At 40.1% G+C, this 16,300-nt stretch overlaps 1 protein-coding gene across 10 annotated transcripts in view; it reads left to right on the top strand.

Annotated features, from left to right (window-relative positions):
* The window catches only part of MAST2 (microtubule associated serine/threonine kinase 2), a 194,700-nt gene that overhangs the window by 23,458 nt on the left and 154,942 nt on the right, over window positions 1–16,300 (top strand). For all 10 annotated transcript variants that reach the window (XM_073790282.1, XM_033867334.2, XM_033867333.2 and 7 more), the window contains exons 2-3: window positions 5,350–5,497; window positions 10,527–10,669. In XM_073790282.1, coding sequence (XP_073646383.1) covers window positions 5,350–5,497; window positions 10,527–10,669 — 291 coding nt within the window. The remainder of the gene's footprint in view (window positions 1–5,349; window positions 5,498–10,526; window positions 10,670–16,300) is intronic.

Raw genomic sequence — 16,300 nt, 5'->3', positions numbered from 1 at the left:
GACATGCAGGCTCAGCGGCCATGGCTCACAGGCCCAGCCACTCCGCGGCATGCGGGATCTTCCCAGACTGGGGCATGAACCCATGTCCCTTGCATCGGCAGGTGGACTGTCTACCACTGCGCCACCAGGGAAGCCCCTTGCTCATGTTTTTTTATTAGCTTGTGTGTTTTCTTATTATTGAATTGTGAAAGATCTTTATATATACTGAATGCCAGTCTTTCTCAGATGTGTTTTGCAAATATTCTTCCTCCTGTGTGATTTGTTTTCATTTTTTAACAGTATCTTTTGAAGAGTAGTAGTTTTAAAATTTGTTGAAGTCTATTTATAAATTTGTTCTTTTTAAACTTCTGCTTTGTGTGTTATCTAAGAATGCTATCTAACTCAAAAGTATAAAAATTTACTCTTGTATTTTCTTCTGAAGGTTTATACTTTTAGGTTTTATAGTTAGACTCATGATCCACTTAGAGTTAATTTTTATATATGTTGTCTTTGATATGCCTGAGGTATGGGTCAGGGTTCTTTTTTTTCACATGTACATATCAAGCAAAGGTTTTTTGATAAGGATTAAGAGAATGTACTTTGAGTAGTATGGCACCTGGGTTTGACTCTTGGCAAGGTAGGTCAGGAAGACTCTGCCATAGGGTATGGATTTTTCTTCACCTACTGAATTTCCATTCATATGGGATAAGACAACTCCTATTGAGAGCCCAGGTTCTTAGCCTGATAGACAAGTTTTTAGTGTGTAGACTTCTGTTTTCAGCTGTGAATCCTTTGCTTACTTCTAATCCTATCCTTAGTAGCATGACACAGTGTAAACACAACGCTATCCTTGTGGGTAAAGTTAGCCTGAGATTTGCTTTGATATTGTGGAGGAGGGAGATGGTTCTGACCAAGAGAGGGAGGACTCTCTGTGAGGACTCCCAGAGCAATAGGCAAAATAGCCACAACTTAGTACTCTGAATTAAAAGAGAAAGCAATAAGCTCTTAGAGTTGGAAGGAGCATGTAGAAATTGTGTAGTCAGGCAATTTTCAACCTTTTTTTTTGACAGTTGAAATTTATATGTCATATATTAGATATGTTATTGTTATGATAGATAAATACACATTATATGTAATTTCTGGCATGCAGGCTGTAATTCTGCCTTTTAAAAAATCTCACTTAAGAAAGAATGTAACATAAGTGAACTGACTTTATTTCATTGATAGTATTTACCAAGAACCTGCTTTCATTTAATTAAGAGAGTATACTGATTGCAAACTTGAGTACTTTAAGTCAATTTCAAATAATTTGTGACACGATCCTCACAATTGGTCAACATATATTTGTGTTGATGGCATCATATTGAAAGTTTTTATTTAGTCTCGTGGTTCTCAAACTTTAGTGTGCTTCACAGTCACTTAGAGGGCTTGTTAAAACACGGATTGCTGCTACCCTCCCCCAGAATTTCCTGTTTAGTAGATCTGGGGTGGGGCCCTAGAATTTGCCTTTCTAACAAGTTCACAGGTGATGCTGATGCTGCTGGTCTGGGGACCACATTTTGAGAGTCACTGCTTAGGCCAACTTTCACCTTACTTTTTCAGTATCCTAGGGGCACAGTCCATTCCCTTTAAGACGGCCTTTTTTCACTGTTAGATGGTTCTTCCTATAATTAAACCTACTTCTCCTTCTGTTATTTTTATCCAGTATATCAAACTGGCCTCTGAAGTAAGAAGTTTACTCTCCTATAACAGAGGAGATAGCTCTCTTGTAGTTGAAGAGAGTTATTCATGTCTTCTTTGTTTTATTTCTTTCACGTTAAATGTTTATAGTTTCCCTAATAGTTATTGGAAGAGTACTGCAATTTGTAGTTATGTTAATATTGCCATAATAGTATTTTATTTGTAACCTTGTTTCTCTTGCTATATTCCCTGGGATTCTATCCAAGCCAGAAACCTGGAAGTCATCCTAGGCTCCTTCCCCTCCTTAACTCCCTATTTTGCTGAAGAATCATTTGAGTGTAGAAATGATAGGAACCAGATAGAAATTTGATCCAATTTAAGCAGAAAGGGGGAGCTTACTATAAGGGTACAGTGGTATGCCGTTGAATCTGAAAACATGTGGTTTGGCTGGATCTCTCATAAGTGACTAGAAATGGGAACTAGAAAACTGCAAGAAGCAAATTAGTTTGGAAGTTAGAAAGGAAGTTCCTCTTCCCATGCCCTTTTTCTTTCTTGGGCTATGTGTGGTTCTGTTTTATTTGCTTCATTCTCTTTTCCTGTCTTTTAATGAATTCTTTGGTAAATTCAGTAATGTTCTGCTGTTTTAAAAATGCAGTCTAGCTGAGCAAGAGAAGCAAGATACAGAACAGTTCGTACAGAGTGATTCCATTTATCTAATATTCTGTTCGAAGCCTGGATAGTAGTTACCCTGGAGGGATAGTGTAGTGACTAGAAGGGTGCACAGGGGGCTTTCTGGAATGCTTGGTTATGTCTTTTTTTTTTTAATCTTGATGCTGGTTCCATGGATATGTTTAACTTGCAAAATTTATTGAGTTATATGCTTAGGTATATGTACTTTTCTGAAATGAGTAATATACTTAAGTAAAAGTTAAAAAGACGTCCTGATTTAAAAGTTAAATTTCATTTCCCATTTATATTTCCTTCCCTTTGCAAAGTTTTGACAGGGGAGACTTGGAATAAGAAGGTGCATGATCTGCTTTCATTATTCCTCTCCTCTGTTTTCTGGCTTCTTTACTTTGGTATGTTATGATAGGGAATAGGGAGATTGAAAAGGATATGACTTTTTTTTGGGACTTCCCTGGTGGCGTAGTGATTAAGAATCCGCCTGCCAGTGCAGGGGACACAGGTTCAATTCCTGGTCCAGGAAGATCCCACATGCTGCGGAGCGACTAAGCCCCTGCGCCACAACTACTGAGCCTGTGCTCTAGAGCCCATAAGCCACAACTACTGAGCCTGTGCTCTAGAGCCCATGAGCCACAACTTTCTTTTAACTGGTGCTGATCTCGTCCTGGTGCTGATCTCGTCCTATCGGTTGTCGATCCTTTTGTGGCTAAGACTAACTGTTCATCCATACAGTGTAGCAGGCATCCAAGTGCTGGCTCTCTCAAGTAGCTCATTTGTAAGGTATTTTTGGGATACTTTTCTTTCCATATTGCCTTCACATAGGATATTCCTTCAGCATGATATCTTACAAGGCCTTCTCACTTCCCTCCACCCCAAGCTGCTTACTGGGGTGTTGCTTCTGTGAATGGCCAGCCCTTTTTGGTGGGTTACCAGCATTAGTGCCCAGACCCTGCTTTCTTCATGGTTTCTACTTGATGCATAGGTACTGTTTCATCCTCGATACACCAGTTGGTGGGAATATAGGCTGTTCCCTTGCTGCCTTCTCTTTTCGCATTGACTACTCCTTCCAATTCTCCTTTCTCCCTGCTCATTCCTGTTAGAGTTGGATGGGCACATCAGTAGATTTAATGGTACAGTGCCTAAATATCCCCCTTTATCCTTTTATCCATTTACTACCAATTTAAAAAAAAAATATTTTTATTTATTTATTTATTTATTTATTTGGCTATGCTGGGTCTTAGTTGCGGCACGTGGGATCTTTGTTGCTGCGTGCGAGATCTTTGTTGTGGCCTACTGGATCTTTTAGTTGCGACATGCGGGATCTTAGGTGCGGCATGCGGGATTTAGTTCCCTGACCAGGGATTGAACCCGTGTACCCTGCACTGGGAGCGTGGAGTCTTAACCACTGGACCACCAGGGAAGTCTCATTTACTACCAATTTTAAAAATACTTTTTCCTCGGGAATTCCCTGGTGGTCCAGTGGTTAGCATTCTGTGCTCTCACTGTCGAGGGCCCAGGTTCAGTCCCTGGTTGGAGAACTAAAATCCCACAAGCCATGCTATGCGGCCAAAAAAAAAAAAAACCCCCAAAACAAATGAAAAAAACCTTTTTCCTTTTCTCTTCAGTTATTTTTCATCAACTTCACTCTTCTTTTTATCCTGGGGTATTTGTAAATTATATTCTGGATGGCCACCACTAAGCAATGTTTGTACTTTCCTGTGTGTGAACTCACCGGTCACAGTATATGACCCTAGAGGCTTTATTTATTTATTTTTAAATTATTTATTTGGTTGCGCTGGGTCTTAGTTGCGGCAGGTGGACTCCTTAGTGGTGGCTCACTGACTCCTTAGTTGTGGCACGTTGGCTCCTTAGTTGCAGCTCGCTGGCCTCTTAGTTGTGGCATGTGAGCTCTCAGTAGCGGCATACATGTGGGATCTAGTTCCCTGACTAGAGATCGAACCTGGGCCCCCTGTATTGGGAGCACAGAGTCTTAACCACTGTCCCACCAGGGAAGTCCCCTCTAGAGGCTTTAAAAAAAATCTTTTCTCAAGGAGGCAGGTATTTTTCCATTTATTTCCCACCCCCCTGTGGCTTTATTGCTATGGTACTAGTTGCTTGTGTCTTGTTTTTCAAATGGCAGGTAACATAGATTTCAGTTATTTATTTCTCCTTATGCTTCTCATTTTGTCTTTGTACTGTCCAGGTCAGATTGATGTGCTACTTATCTGTGTTTGTTGTAGCTTCCTTCACTGAAATATAAAAGATAGGCCTCATTTGCCTTATTTTTTATTTTTTTACCCAGAATATTTTCTCATTAATGCTGCTAATTAGGTGGGTGTTTGCTTTAAAATGTCTGCATCTTGATGATGCTTACTGAGTGAGGAGGAAGTGGCATTGGGATGGGGTGGGATGGGTTAGACTAAAATAAAGGCAATGGGAAGGCACTGTCAATGCTTCATATTGTCTGTATATCCTCCATTGTACTATTATAATTTTTCATTGAAAACATGAGTTCAGCTCCTATTATAGACATAAAGAAGGCTCTGAGTTTTACTTTAGCATTAATTGAATGTTAGGGGTATTTCTAACTTTGTATGACAGGTAAAGGAAGGTCTATTATTTACGATTTTTTAAAAGCTAAAATATACTTTTCTTTACTAGATGCAGGAAGAGTGTGAATAAATGGAGAAAAGTAAATAAACATAATTAGACATGTACTCATTATGGATAATATATCCTGTCAAAGTGCCTTATTGTGTCACCTTGTGAATCTCATCCCCTGTTTTTCCTTTGGCATTTTATACTCAATGTCCCACATCATTCACAGCATACCCAAACAGCTGTCACTAAGAAATTTGTTTCTGGCTTTAGCTGTTGAACAGGAAATATAAAATGTTGGCACTTTTTAACTGTAATGAATGTTGTAGAGATATTTAATATAAAGTTAGTTCTTATACTTTCAGAAAAGACATTAAAGGCTTATGTTTTACTTCTTTCACTTTGAAGGATGTGATAACTGGACTTAGTCCCCTGCTCTTCAGGAAGCTCAGTAATCCTGACATATTTTCATCCACTGGAAAAGCTAAACTTCAACGACAACTTAGTCAGGATGACTCTAAGTTACGGAGAGGAAGCCCGGCCAGTTCTTTTTCAGGTAAGTATCTAATTTTGTTTTCTTTTAACAGTTGTGGGAATGGGACTTCCCTGGTGGCACAGTGGTTAAGAATCCGCCTGCCAATGCAGGGGACATGGGTTCGAGCCCTGGTCCGGGAGGATCCCACATGCTGCAGAGCAACTAAGCCCATGTACCACAGCTACTGAGCCTGTGCTCTAGAGCCTGCGAACCACAACTACAGAGCCTGCGTGCCACAACTACTGAAGCCCGTGTGCCTAGAGCTGGTGCTCCGCAATAAGAGAAGCCACCGCAGTGAGAAGCCGGTGCACTGCAACGAAGAGTAGCCTCCGCTCGCCGCAACTAAAGAAAGCCCACACGCAGCAACGAAGACCCAATGCAGCCAAAAAACAAAAAAACAAAAAAACCCCCAGAGTTGTGTGACTGTTTTGTCAATATTTAAGGGTATATCAACTGACTTGGCATCTTGACCCCTTCTTCTGTTGTAATAGTGTTATGTAGAGCACTTGTGGGTAAGGCTGTCTTCCTTTCTTTACTGTTTCCCTGTTTCCTCATGGCATTTCTGAATGCTAACCTCCTGAACCTGCTGAGTATTTCCTGGTTGACCATTATCACTGGTTATTCCCTTTCAATATGATTTGTGCTCTCTGCTTACTTCTGTAGACTTCACAAACTTTGCTTCTTTTTATTTTCTTTTTTCTCTTATTTCCAAAACTCATTCCAAAGCCCATAGTGCCTCCCCACCTCATCCATAGAAAAGTCTTAAAAAATTCAAAGGGAAAAATTAATACAAGGACATCATGCCCAAATAGGAAGCAATTAAAATGTGGCATAGTTTTAAGCAATCAATAGAGTATGGAAGAAAGAGAATCCATTTGACTTTAGTTGAAGAAGCAAATGTAATCCTATTACATTCCTTGGCCTACTGTAAACAGTTTTCAGTTTCTTTTTATTTTTGTACCTTTTCAGGGCTGTTCCCTTGGCTTTCTCTTCTCACTCTTCTATTGAAATTTTATTTTGTCCGTCATGTATTTAATCACATAGAGCTATTTCTTGTTTGTTTTTTTCCCATAGCATTCTGCTCTTCTTTTAAGGATGTATTTATCTTCTAATTCTCTATGAGTAAATAGATTTTTTATTTTTGGATTAAAATTTTCTTTTTTAAGTTTTCTTTTGTTTCTGAATCAACTTTTTTTCTTTTGAGCACCTAACAACCAGAATCCATTGCTTTGCTCTGAGATGCTAATAAATCCCTTTTATCCTGTGAGGTAATTGTCTGGCTACTGGGTGGTGCAATGTGGGAATGTGGTTGTGTTTGACTGTTCTGTCTACAGATTTTCAGTTACTCTGATTTCAGCCTTATGTCTTACTTTATGTCCTCTTAGGTATCTAAGTACTGAGTACTGAACTTACCTGAGATTTTGCAGGGCAGCCTGATGCCCCATTTAATTACAAGCTCCACTAAGCTTATACCTCATGCCTTTCTTTGCCCAGTTCCATTGGTTATGATTCATCTATATGCTTTAGATTTTCCCCAAATTTTGTTCATTCCCTCGTAGAGTGTCTATGTGTCTGTCTCTGTCTCTCTTTCTCTCTCTGGTGGTAGCCTTTCTTTGTTTATTTATTTTGTTTTTATTCTCTCTCTCTTTTTTTTGGCCGTGTGGCGCCATGTGGCCATTTTGCTGGATCTTAGTTCCCTGACCAGGGATTGAAGCCGGGCCCCTGGCAGTGAGAGTGCTGGGTCCTAACCACCGGACCGCCAGGGAATTCCCTCTTTATTCTCATTTAATGGAGTTTCCTGGGGGACAAAAATACAAGTATGTGCTCAGTCAGCCATCTTTAACTGGGAATATTTCTTAAAAATATCCTCAAATTATTGTAAGAATAATAATTAGAATTTTTAAGAAGTTTTCTTTTTTTCTGAGTTATTTGTTTACTAAAGGGCTAGTTGCTCCATTTGTTCATATTGTTCCTTCTGTTTTTAAGTTGTTTGTGTTCCTCAGATTCTTGGCAGTTCTTGGTATGCTTCAAGCCCTGACCAGTAGATGTCCAAATGGGTTTCTTCTGCTGTTGTATAAGCCTCTTTCCCTAGCAGGCCCTTATTTTGAAGGGAGATAGAGTGATACTAGCCTTTGTATATGTGGATGGGGAAAGTTAACAAACTAGCTTTCCTTTAGGTTATATAGATCCTCATCTATAGGCAGATCGCCTGGAGAGCTTGGCAACATTTGCAGAAGGAAGAAAAGAAACCAGGCAGGCTCTGCTCTGGGCTTGTGGAAGTTTTGAGTACAGAACCATTATTATTTTTTGTGGAGCATTTTATGGAAAGACTTCTCATTAAAGCATGCATTTGAGAGCAGACTTGAAAGATAACTAGATTTTTTTAAATTGTGTGTTCCTGATCAAAAATGTAAAATATGCCAGTTATAAAAAATTTGAGTACAATAACATGCATCATGTCAAAAGTGAAGTGTCCTTCTTAATCTTTACTTTCTTCTATTTTCCCTCCCTTCAAACCATTTATATATACTCCATTATATTTAAATATACATTTAAAATCTTATATAAATATATATAAGCTTTATTTTAAAAATGAACATTGGAATCATAAGCTATATGCTTCCTTTTTAAAAAATTTTTTTTTTTTTTTTTTTTGCGGTACGCGGGCCTCTCACTGTTGTGGCCTCTCCCGTTGCAGAGCACAGGCTCTGGATGCACAGGCTCAGCGGCCATGGCTCATGGGCCCAGCCGCTCTGCGGCATGTGGGATCCTCCCGGACCGGGGCACGAACCCGTATGCCCTGCAAAGGCAGGCGGACTCTCAACCACTGCGCCACCAGGGAAGCCCCTAAAATAATTCTTTTTATTTTTAATTTTTATTACATTTTGGCCGCACTGTGTGGCATGTGGGATCTCAGTTCCCCGACCAGGGATTGAACCCGTGCCCCCTGTGGTAGAAGCGTGAAGTCTTAACCATTGGTCCGCCAGGGAAGTCCCTATATGCTTCCTTTCTGCTATTTTCACTTAACAGGAAATGTTGAACATTTTTCTCTTGACTACATGTTCAGCTGCCTCATTATTTTTAACGGGTTCAGTATGTCATTACGTGAAGATTATAATTAACTGGTAATGATCATTTATCTTATTTACAATTTTATTATGATGAGCATTGCTAGGGAGACGTTCTGGTCTACTTTTTTTTCTTTACATTCCTATAAGTGGAATGCTGGGTCCAAGCATACTCAAATTAAAATTATAATAGGTTTTGCTAAATTGCCCTGCAAATAAGTTGCATCACACTTTGTTTGCAGTAAAAGGATATGTTATAGCAAAAACAAAACCCAAACCTCCTTTTGCTCATACCTCTTTATAAAGTGGGTATTTCCATGACAAATAGGATTTTGCCAGGAAAAAGAAGGGTTTTCAAGTGAATTGATGATCAAGATAAAGCCTGCTGAATATGCAGGGCAGAATATTTAAGTTGAATGAGTGAATGGGTTTGGAAAGAGTGGAAGGAGATCAGGCCAGGAAGATAATCTGGATTTACGGAGGATCTTTTTAGTGTTTTTTAGTGTTTTAAAAGTGTGGCTTAGGGGACTTCACTGGTGGCTCAGTGGTTAAGAATCCTCCTGCCAGTGCAGAGGACACAGGTTCGAGCCCTGGTCCAGGAATATCCCACATGCCAAGGAGAAACCAAGCCCGTGTGCCACAACTGAGCCTGCACTCTGGAGCCCGCGAACCACAGGTACTGAACCTGCGTGCCACAACTACTGAAGCCCGTGCACCTAGAACCCGTGCTCCACAACAAGAGAAGCCACCACAATGAGTAGCCCCCACTCGCCGCAACTAGAGAAAGCCTGTGCGCAGCAATGAAGACCCAACTCAGCCAAAATAAATAAATAAATAAATAAATTAAAAAAAAAAGTGTGGCTTAGGACTTCCCTGGTGGTCCAGTGGTTAAGACTCCGCCCTTCCCCTGCAGGGGGCGCAGGTTCCATTGCTGATTAGGGAACTAAGATCCCACATGCTGTGTGGCGCCGCCAAAAACAAAAAACCAAAACAAAACAAGCAAAAAGTGTGGCTTAATTCTTTAAACAGTAGGGAGTCATGAGAAGGGAATGACGTGACCATGTTTGTTCTGATTAGATCACTAGCAGCAACGTGAGAATGGTGTGAGGGGAGTTGAAATGGGACTTGAACCTCAGGTAGAAAGTCATTGTAATTCTAGATGCTTAGTCTTTATAAGTGATTTTCTTGTAGTCTCTCAGTGGGATTAAGGCAGTTGGTCAACCTGGACTGAACACATGGAGCCTGGCAAGAATAGTATATATTCAGTGTTTGTCTTCTGGAAACCTAAGGGCCAAATTTGTCTAGGAAAAGCTGTCAGCTCCACTCTTATTGCATTGAGTTGGTGAGAAACTAGGTGGGATGGAAGGGACTAGAAAACTCCTAGCCTGCTAGGTTGGGTGTCAGGGTTGGGCCCTGGCATGATGGTGGATATTACAGAGAATTTATTTTTTTTAATATTTATTTAATTTATTTTGGCTGCGCCAGGTCTTAGTTGCGGCATGCATGCAGAGTTCCCTGGCCAGGGATTGAACCCGGGCCCCGTGCTTTGGAAGTGTGGAGTCTTACCCGTTGCACCACCAGGGAAGTCCCTACAGAGAATTTAAAATAGTCATCAACTCAGTTCAGTATTCCACTTGGCATTTCTCACCACCACCAATATAGTTGGAATTTTTAGAGGGCTGCAGATTCTAAAATGGATGTGGAGGGACTTCACTTTGTTTTGGATCAAAGTACTTAAAAAAAAAATATATATATATATATATTTATTTATTTGGCTGTGCTGGGTCTTAGTTGCAGCATGTGGGATCTAGTTCCCTGACCGGGGATCGAACCTGGGCCCCCGGAATTGGGAGGGTGGAGTCTTAATCACTGGACCACCAGGGAAGTCCCTGGATCAATGTACTTGTAATCCACTTGATATCATTGTATTTTTTCATTTGTTAATTAATAATTTGTTAATTTTCCAAACCTTGTTGTTGAAGGTAAGCAGCTGCTCCCCTTGTCTGGCAGTGTACATAGCAGTGTGGGACAGGTGACTTGGCAGTCTTCAGGAGAAGCATCAAACCTGGTTCGAATGAGGAATCAGACCCTCGGACAGTCTGCGCCTTCTCTGACTGCTGGTTTGGTAAGTGTTAGTACAGATGGTCCCTTGCTCCATGAACAAATTCTTGGTTGTCATTCGTCATTATTGCATCTATTATTTTCCTTTTTAGGGTTTGGCTAGTTTCATTTCTCAAAGCGAATTATGGGAAAGAATGGAATTTAATAGACTGTATTCTGATTGCTCTCATGCTGTCACTGGTACTGATTATATAATGAGAGTCAAGAAGAAGACTCAATATGATTCTAACTTTAATGAATAAATTTCTTGAGAAGGAGCTTTCTTATAGAAATGATTCTAAATCTTGTGAAGTTGTGTTGCTTCTGTGTACAGCTCTGTGGTAGACATATTTAGTACATGAAGATAGGGAACATGTTTTGCACATAGTAGGCAGTTCAGTATATACTGGGTGAAAAGAATGAGACTTTTCTTTGTCTAGACTTTGTATAGTAGACAGGACCTAACAGAGGTTACACTGTGTAGTCTGGGCAGGTTGTTTTCTGCCTATTATTGCATCTTGTACCCTTTTACCCTCAGTGGCCCTGCCTCTTTACTTAGGGGACCCGTTAACTTTCTGCTGATCTCACACTCTTACCTCTAAATGTAGGAGAAGGCACACAGTAATTTTCAGGATACAATAACAGAAGCTTGTTCCCGTTAAAATAATCTTATCTACTCTTTGGGACCATAAATCTTTTGGGTTGGCACATAGGGAGTAGAAAGTTTTGTCCATTTGTCCATCCTGGGAAGTGGGGATAGGGGAAGAAGTCTGTGACTTTTAGGCCACAGGGACCATCAGGGTCATTTGTGGAACTTCCCCAACTTTTTATCTTATTTATTTATTTATTTATTTTATTTTTGGCTGCGTTGGGTCTTTGTTGCTGCGTGTGGGCTTTTCTCTAGTTGCGGTGAGCAGGGGCTGCTCTTCATTGCGGTGCGCGGGCTTCTCATTGCGGTGGCTTCTCTTGTTGTGGAACACGGGCTCTAGGTGCGCGGGCTTAAGTATGTGCAGCATGCGGGCTCAGTAGTTGTGGCACGTGAGCTTTAGAATGCAGCCTCAGTAGTTGTGGTGCATGGGCTTAGTTGCTCTGTGGCACGTGGGATCTTCCCGGACCAGGGCTCGAACCCATGTCCCCTGCATTGGCAGGCGGATTCTTAACCACTGTGCCACCCAGGAAGCCCCCAACTTTTTATCTTGAAAATATCAAACCTACAGAAAAATGGAAAGAATGGTACAGTGTATACCCAATTAAGCTTGCTTAGATTGACCAATTTCGTTGTAACTTTATATTTTGCCACATTTTGTTTAATCTGTGTGTATGTATATATTTTTTTCCTGAAGATTTCAAAGGAAGTAACAGACGTTATGCTACCTCCCTCTTAAGTATTTCTCCTAACATCAAGGACAGTCTCCTAAATAACCACAATATATAGCGGACCCTTGAACACCACTGGTTTGAACTGGGTGGGCCCACTTATATGTGGATTTTTCCCAATAGTAAATGCTAGTACTATAGGATCCATGATTGGTTGAATCCTGGGATGCAGAACTGTAGATAGGGAGGGCCAACTGTAAGTTTATACTTGGATTTTCCACTGCATGGAGGGGTGGGGAGGGTTTGGGAGATGTCAGCACCTCTAACCCCTGCATTGTTCAAGGGTCACCTGTATTGTCAGATCCAAGAAGTTTAATATCAATTTAATATAAAAACCATATTCAAATTTCCCTACTTGTTTTCAGCATGTCTATTAAAGCCCCATCTCTCCCCTCTTTAACATCTGGAACTTAAAAAAAAAAAAAAATCCATGTACCGTCATAGAGATTTTGATCCAGTGGGTCTGGGGTGGTCCCAGGCATCCGTATTTTCTTTAAAGCATTATACCTACTTCTAGATGCACTCTTTTGAGAACTACTGCCACTAAGGTAAAGCTGAATGTTTCATTTTAAGGTGGTTTGTTGCAGAGGAAATTCTTGGACTGAGTTTGCTGAATTCCTAGCTTAGGCCAACTGAAGTAGAATATTCCTGAATTAATTTTTTTTAAAGCTTATTGAGACATAATTCACATATGATAAAATTCACTCATTTAAACCGTACAATTCAGTGATTTTTAGTATATTCATAGATACATGCAGCCATTACTGGAGTCAATTTTAGAACATTTTCATCATTTCAGAAAGAATTCCTATACCCTTTAGCTATCACCTTCATATTTTCACATCTCCTTAGCCTTATGTAACCATTAATATACTTCCTGCCTCCATAGATTTACCTGTACTGTACATTTCATATAAATTGAGCCTTATACTATGTGACCTTTTGTAACTAGCTTCTTTCACTTAGGACGATGTTTTCAAGGTCCATCCATTGTGTAGCATGTATTAGTATGTCATTCCTTTTTACTCCTGAATAATATTCCGTTGTATGGATATGCCATGTTTTGTCTATCTGTTTGTCAGTGGATGGACATTTGGGTTGTTTCTTCCTTTAGACTATTATGAATAATGCTGCTATGAACATTTGTTTACAATTTTCACATGGACAGTTTTCATTTTTCTTGTGAGTGGAATTGCTGGGTCGTATGGTAATTGTTTAAATGTAGCAGTGTTTGATAAACTGCAGTGTATGAGATTTTTGGTTTCTTCACATTGTCATCAACATTTGCTATTATTTGTCTTTGATTTTAGCTATCCTAGTGGGTCTGAAGTGGTATCTGTGGTTTTGGTTTGTGTTTTCCTAATGACTGATGACATTGATCATCTTTTCATGTGATTATTTGCCCTTTGTATGTCTTCTTTGAAGAAATGTCTATTCAGACTCTGCCCATTTAAAAAATTGGGTTATTTGTCTTTTTTATATACGGATTTGTAAAATCATTACTTCTTTAGACCTGAATCCAGTTACTTCTTTCCTCCCAGGGATCTGCCTTTTGTTTCCTCCTGTGCCTTTCTTTCCTGAGCTATTTGCTTACTTACAGTAACCTCAGCTAGTTCCTCCTTTTTCATTCTCCTACTCAAGGATTTCCAGTTGGTATTTTATGTTTGGTGGCACATTTGATAGTATCGAATACTTTTCCTGCTTTGACTTACTTTACACTGAATATACCTCGATGCCACCCCAGCTTCTGGCTGTGGCATTTCTGAAAAATCTGTCCTATAACGTATTCTTGTTGTTAATAGAGTTACGGCCCTATATAGTCCATAGACCCAGCCTCCAGAGAATTTTTGGTTCAAAAAGATTCACATAATAACAACAAAAAACAATTTAAAAGTAACATAACAACACTTAATAGAATGTTAATTATGACTTAAAAGGAACTAAGGAGACAAGAATTGTGTTGTGTATAATTATTGGGGAGATAATTTGCAGGAGGTTAGATTTGACCAGACTCTGGAGAATGGATAGCCAAAAGCCTTAATGTAGCAAATACTTTCATTTTGACGACATCTACGTGCTTGTGTTTATGAGGAGACTTTTTTCTTCTCCCTCGTTTCCTAGTATCTATTGAGAAGATTTCTCTGAAGGCCCATCTTCCCCATATATATAGTGACAATGATTCCAATTAGTGGTTTCCAGAGCATGTATAAAAAGGATCATACAATCATACTACTATATTGTATGTTACTAGGGATAGGGAAAAACTTAGATGACATCTTGTCCAAGATTAATTATTAATCTTAAGATATATGTACATACATATATGTTAGGGAACCGCTGACCAAAACCGCCCACCTTGGCCAGGCACAATGATAACCGCTTGTGTGAATTGTCTCACAACAGGAGGTTCTGATAAAGAACTAGGTGCTGCCACCCAAAAACTAACCAGGAGAATTCGGGAGGGGCCTAAAGGAGGGAGGACACGCCAGCCCATAGTATGTCTTGTAAAACTAACCCAGAAGAATTCGGGAAGGGCCAAAAGGAGGAGGGAGGAGACGATATGTGCTGCCAGCCTCCCAGAAACGCTCACACTTGGATCCATCTTGGCTGAGAGATGTGCAAGCCACCAGAAGGACCCTGAGTCAGACCAAATAGGAGCCAAGCAAGATGATTGGCCAGGGACAACTGGAAGCTAACCCCATTGCTATAAAACCTGAGACTGTGAGCTATGCGGCAGAGCAGTTCTCCTGGGTTCCCTTATCCTGCTGCTCTCCGCCTGGGCACCCCTTCCCAATAAAGTTTCTTGCTTTGTCAGCACATGTGTCTCCTCAGACAATTCATTTCCAAGTGTTAGACAAGAGCCCACTCTCGGGCTCTGGAAGGGGTCCCCCTTCTTGCACCATATATACATATCCTTTTATGATATAAATTATAATATATGATATATATAAGATATTTACATATATATCTTAAAATACATATATAAGATTGTATGTATATAATCTTTAAAATAAGGTTAGTTCCTTCTTTGCTTTCTCATGAATATGTCGAGTAGTATCTGCAACTTTGATCTTTGTCTGTGACTCGCTCCATCTGTTTATCCTTCCTCTCTGTTCCCCTAAACCGATTCTTCGGTTGTTCCCTGTCTTGTTAAATAGCACCATGACCCACCCCACTCCCCGCCCCAGTAGTAGAAAGCTACAGACCTAGAAGTCTGTTTTGACTCCTCCTCTGCCCTTACTCTATCCCCATCCAATCATCCATCAAGTCCTAGCTCCCAACATCTCTGAGTGGTTCTACTTTTTTTCACAAGGGATGTGGCCCAGTTTAAGCCACATTTGCAGTCTCTTGGATCATTGTTGGGGCCTCGTTACTGTTAACCCTGTATTCATTCTTCTTCCTTTCCAACCACTCTCCACTCTAAAGTCTATTCTTTCAAAACCACAAATCTGATATGTCTGTTCTTACTCTTTTCTTTTAGTTTTATCTTCTAAAATTTTCATTTGGTTAATATTTATCCAGCCGTAATGTTTAAAATCTTTCCATAGCTTTCTATAACAATTATTATAAAATATAGTAATAAGTAATTATTGAGTGGATGTGTTTTCATTGACATTAGCAAATTGGTAATGAGGCATTAGAGACAGAGACCACAGATGGAAAGATTGGGCTTGGATGCTTTTTCTCTGAAATCAGTCTGTTGGATTCAAGTAATTTGGTACAATTCACTGGTTAGGTTGACCTAACCAGTGAATTGTACCAAATATTGACATTTTAATAGGAGGGCTGTAAATCCCAGGAATCGTTTAATTGATAGTGTTTGACTAATTCTCCAAATATACTTTTGGGATTCTTTCTTTACTTTATTGGCAGACATGGCCTTCACAGGAATGATGCCTTTATAGGACTGATCACTTGCAAGGAATGGCTCTTTCCATCCTCATGTTCCTAGTTGACATGTAGCATTGTATCTCCTACATAGTAGGCAATGTATAATTACTTACTGAAGGAGTAAAGCACTTTTGGAATACCTTCACTAATGTTATAGCTGGTTGGATTAATACTTGTTTGAAGTATAATGTCCACAAAAGAAGGTTGATTTGGGCTTCCCTGGTGGCACAGTGGTTGAGAGTCCGCCTGCCGATGCAGGGGACACGGGTTTGTGCCCCGGTTTGGGAAGATCCCACATGCCCCAGAGCGGCTAGGCCCGTGAGCCATGGCCGCTGAGCCTGCGCGTCCGGAGCCTGTGCTCTGCAACGGGAGAGGCCACAACAGTGAG

This window comes from Tursiops truncatus, chromosome 1 (assembly GCF_011762595.2).
Source record: "Tursiops truncatus isolate mTurTru1 chromosome 1, mTurTru1.mat.Y, whole genome shotgun sequence".
Lineage (NCBI taxonomy): Eukaryota > Metazoa > Chordata > Mammalia > Artiodactyla > Delphinidae > Tursiops > Tursiops truncatus.
Note: the sequence above shows the minus strand (reverse complement) of the source record. Positions and strands in the feature narration are given on the sequence as shown.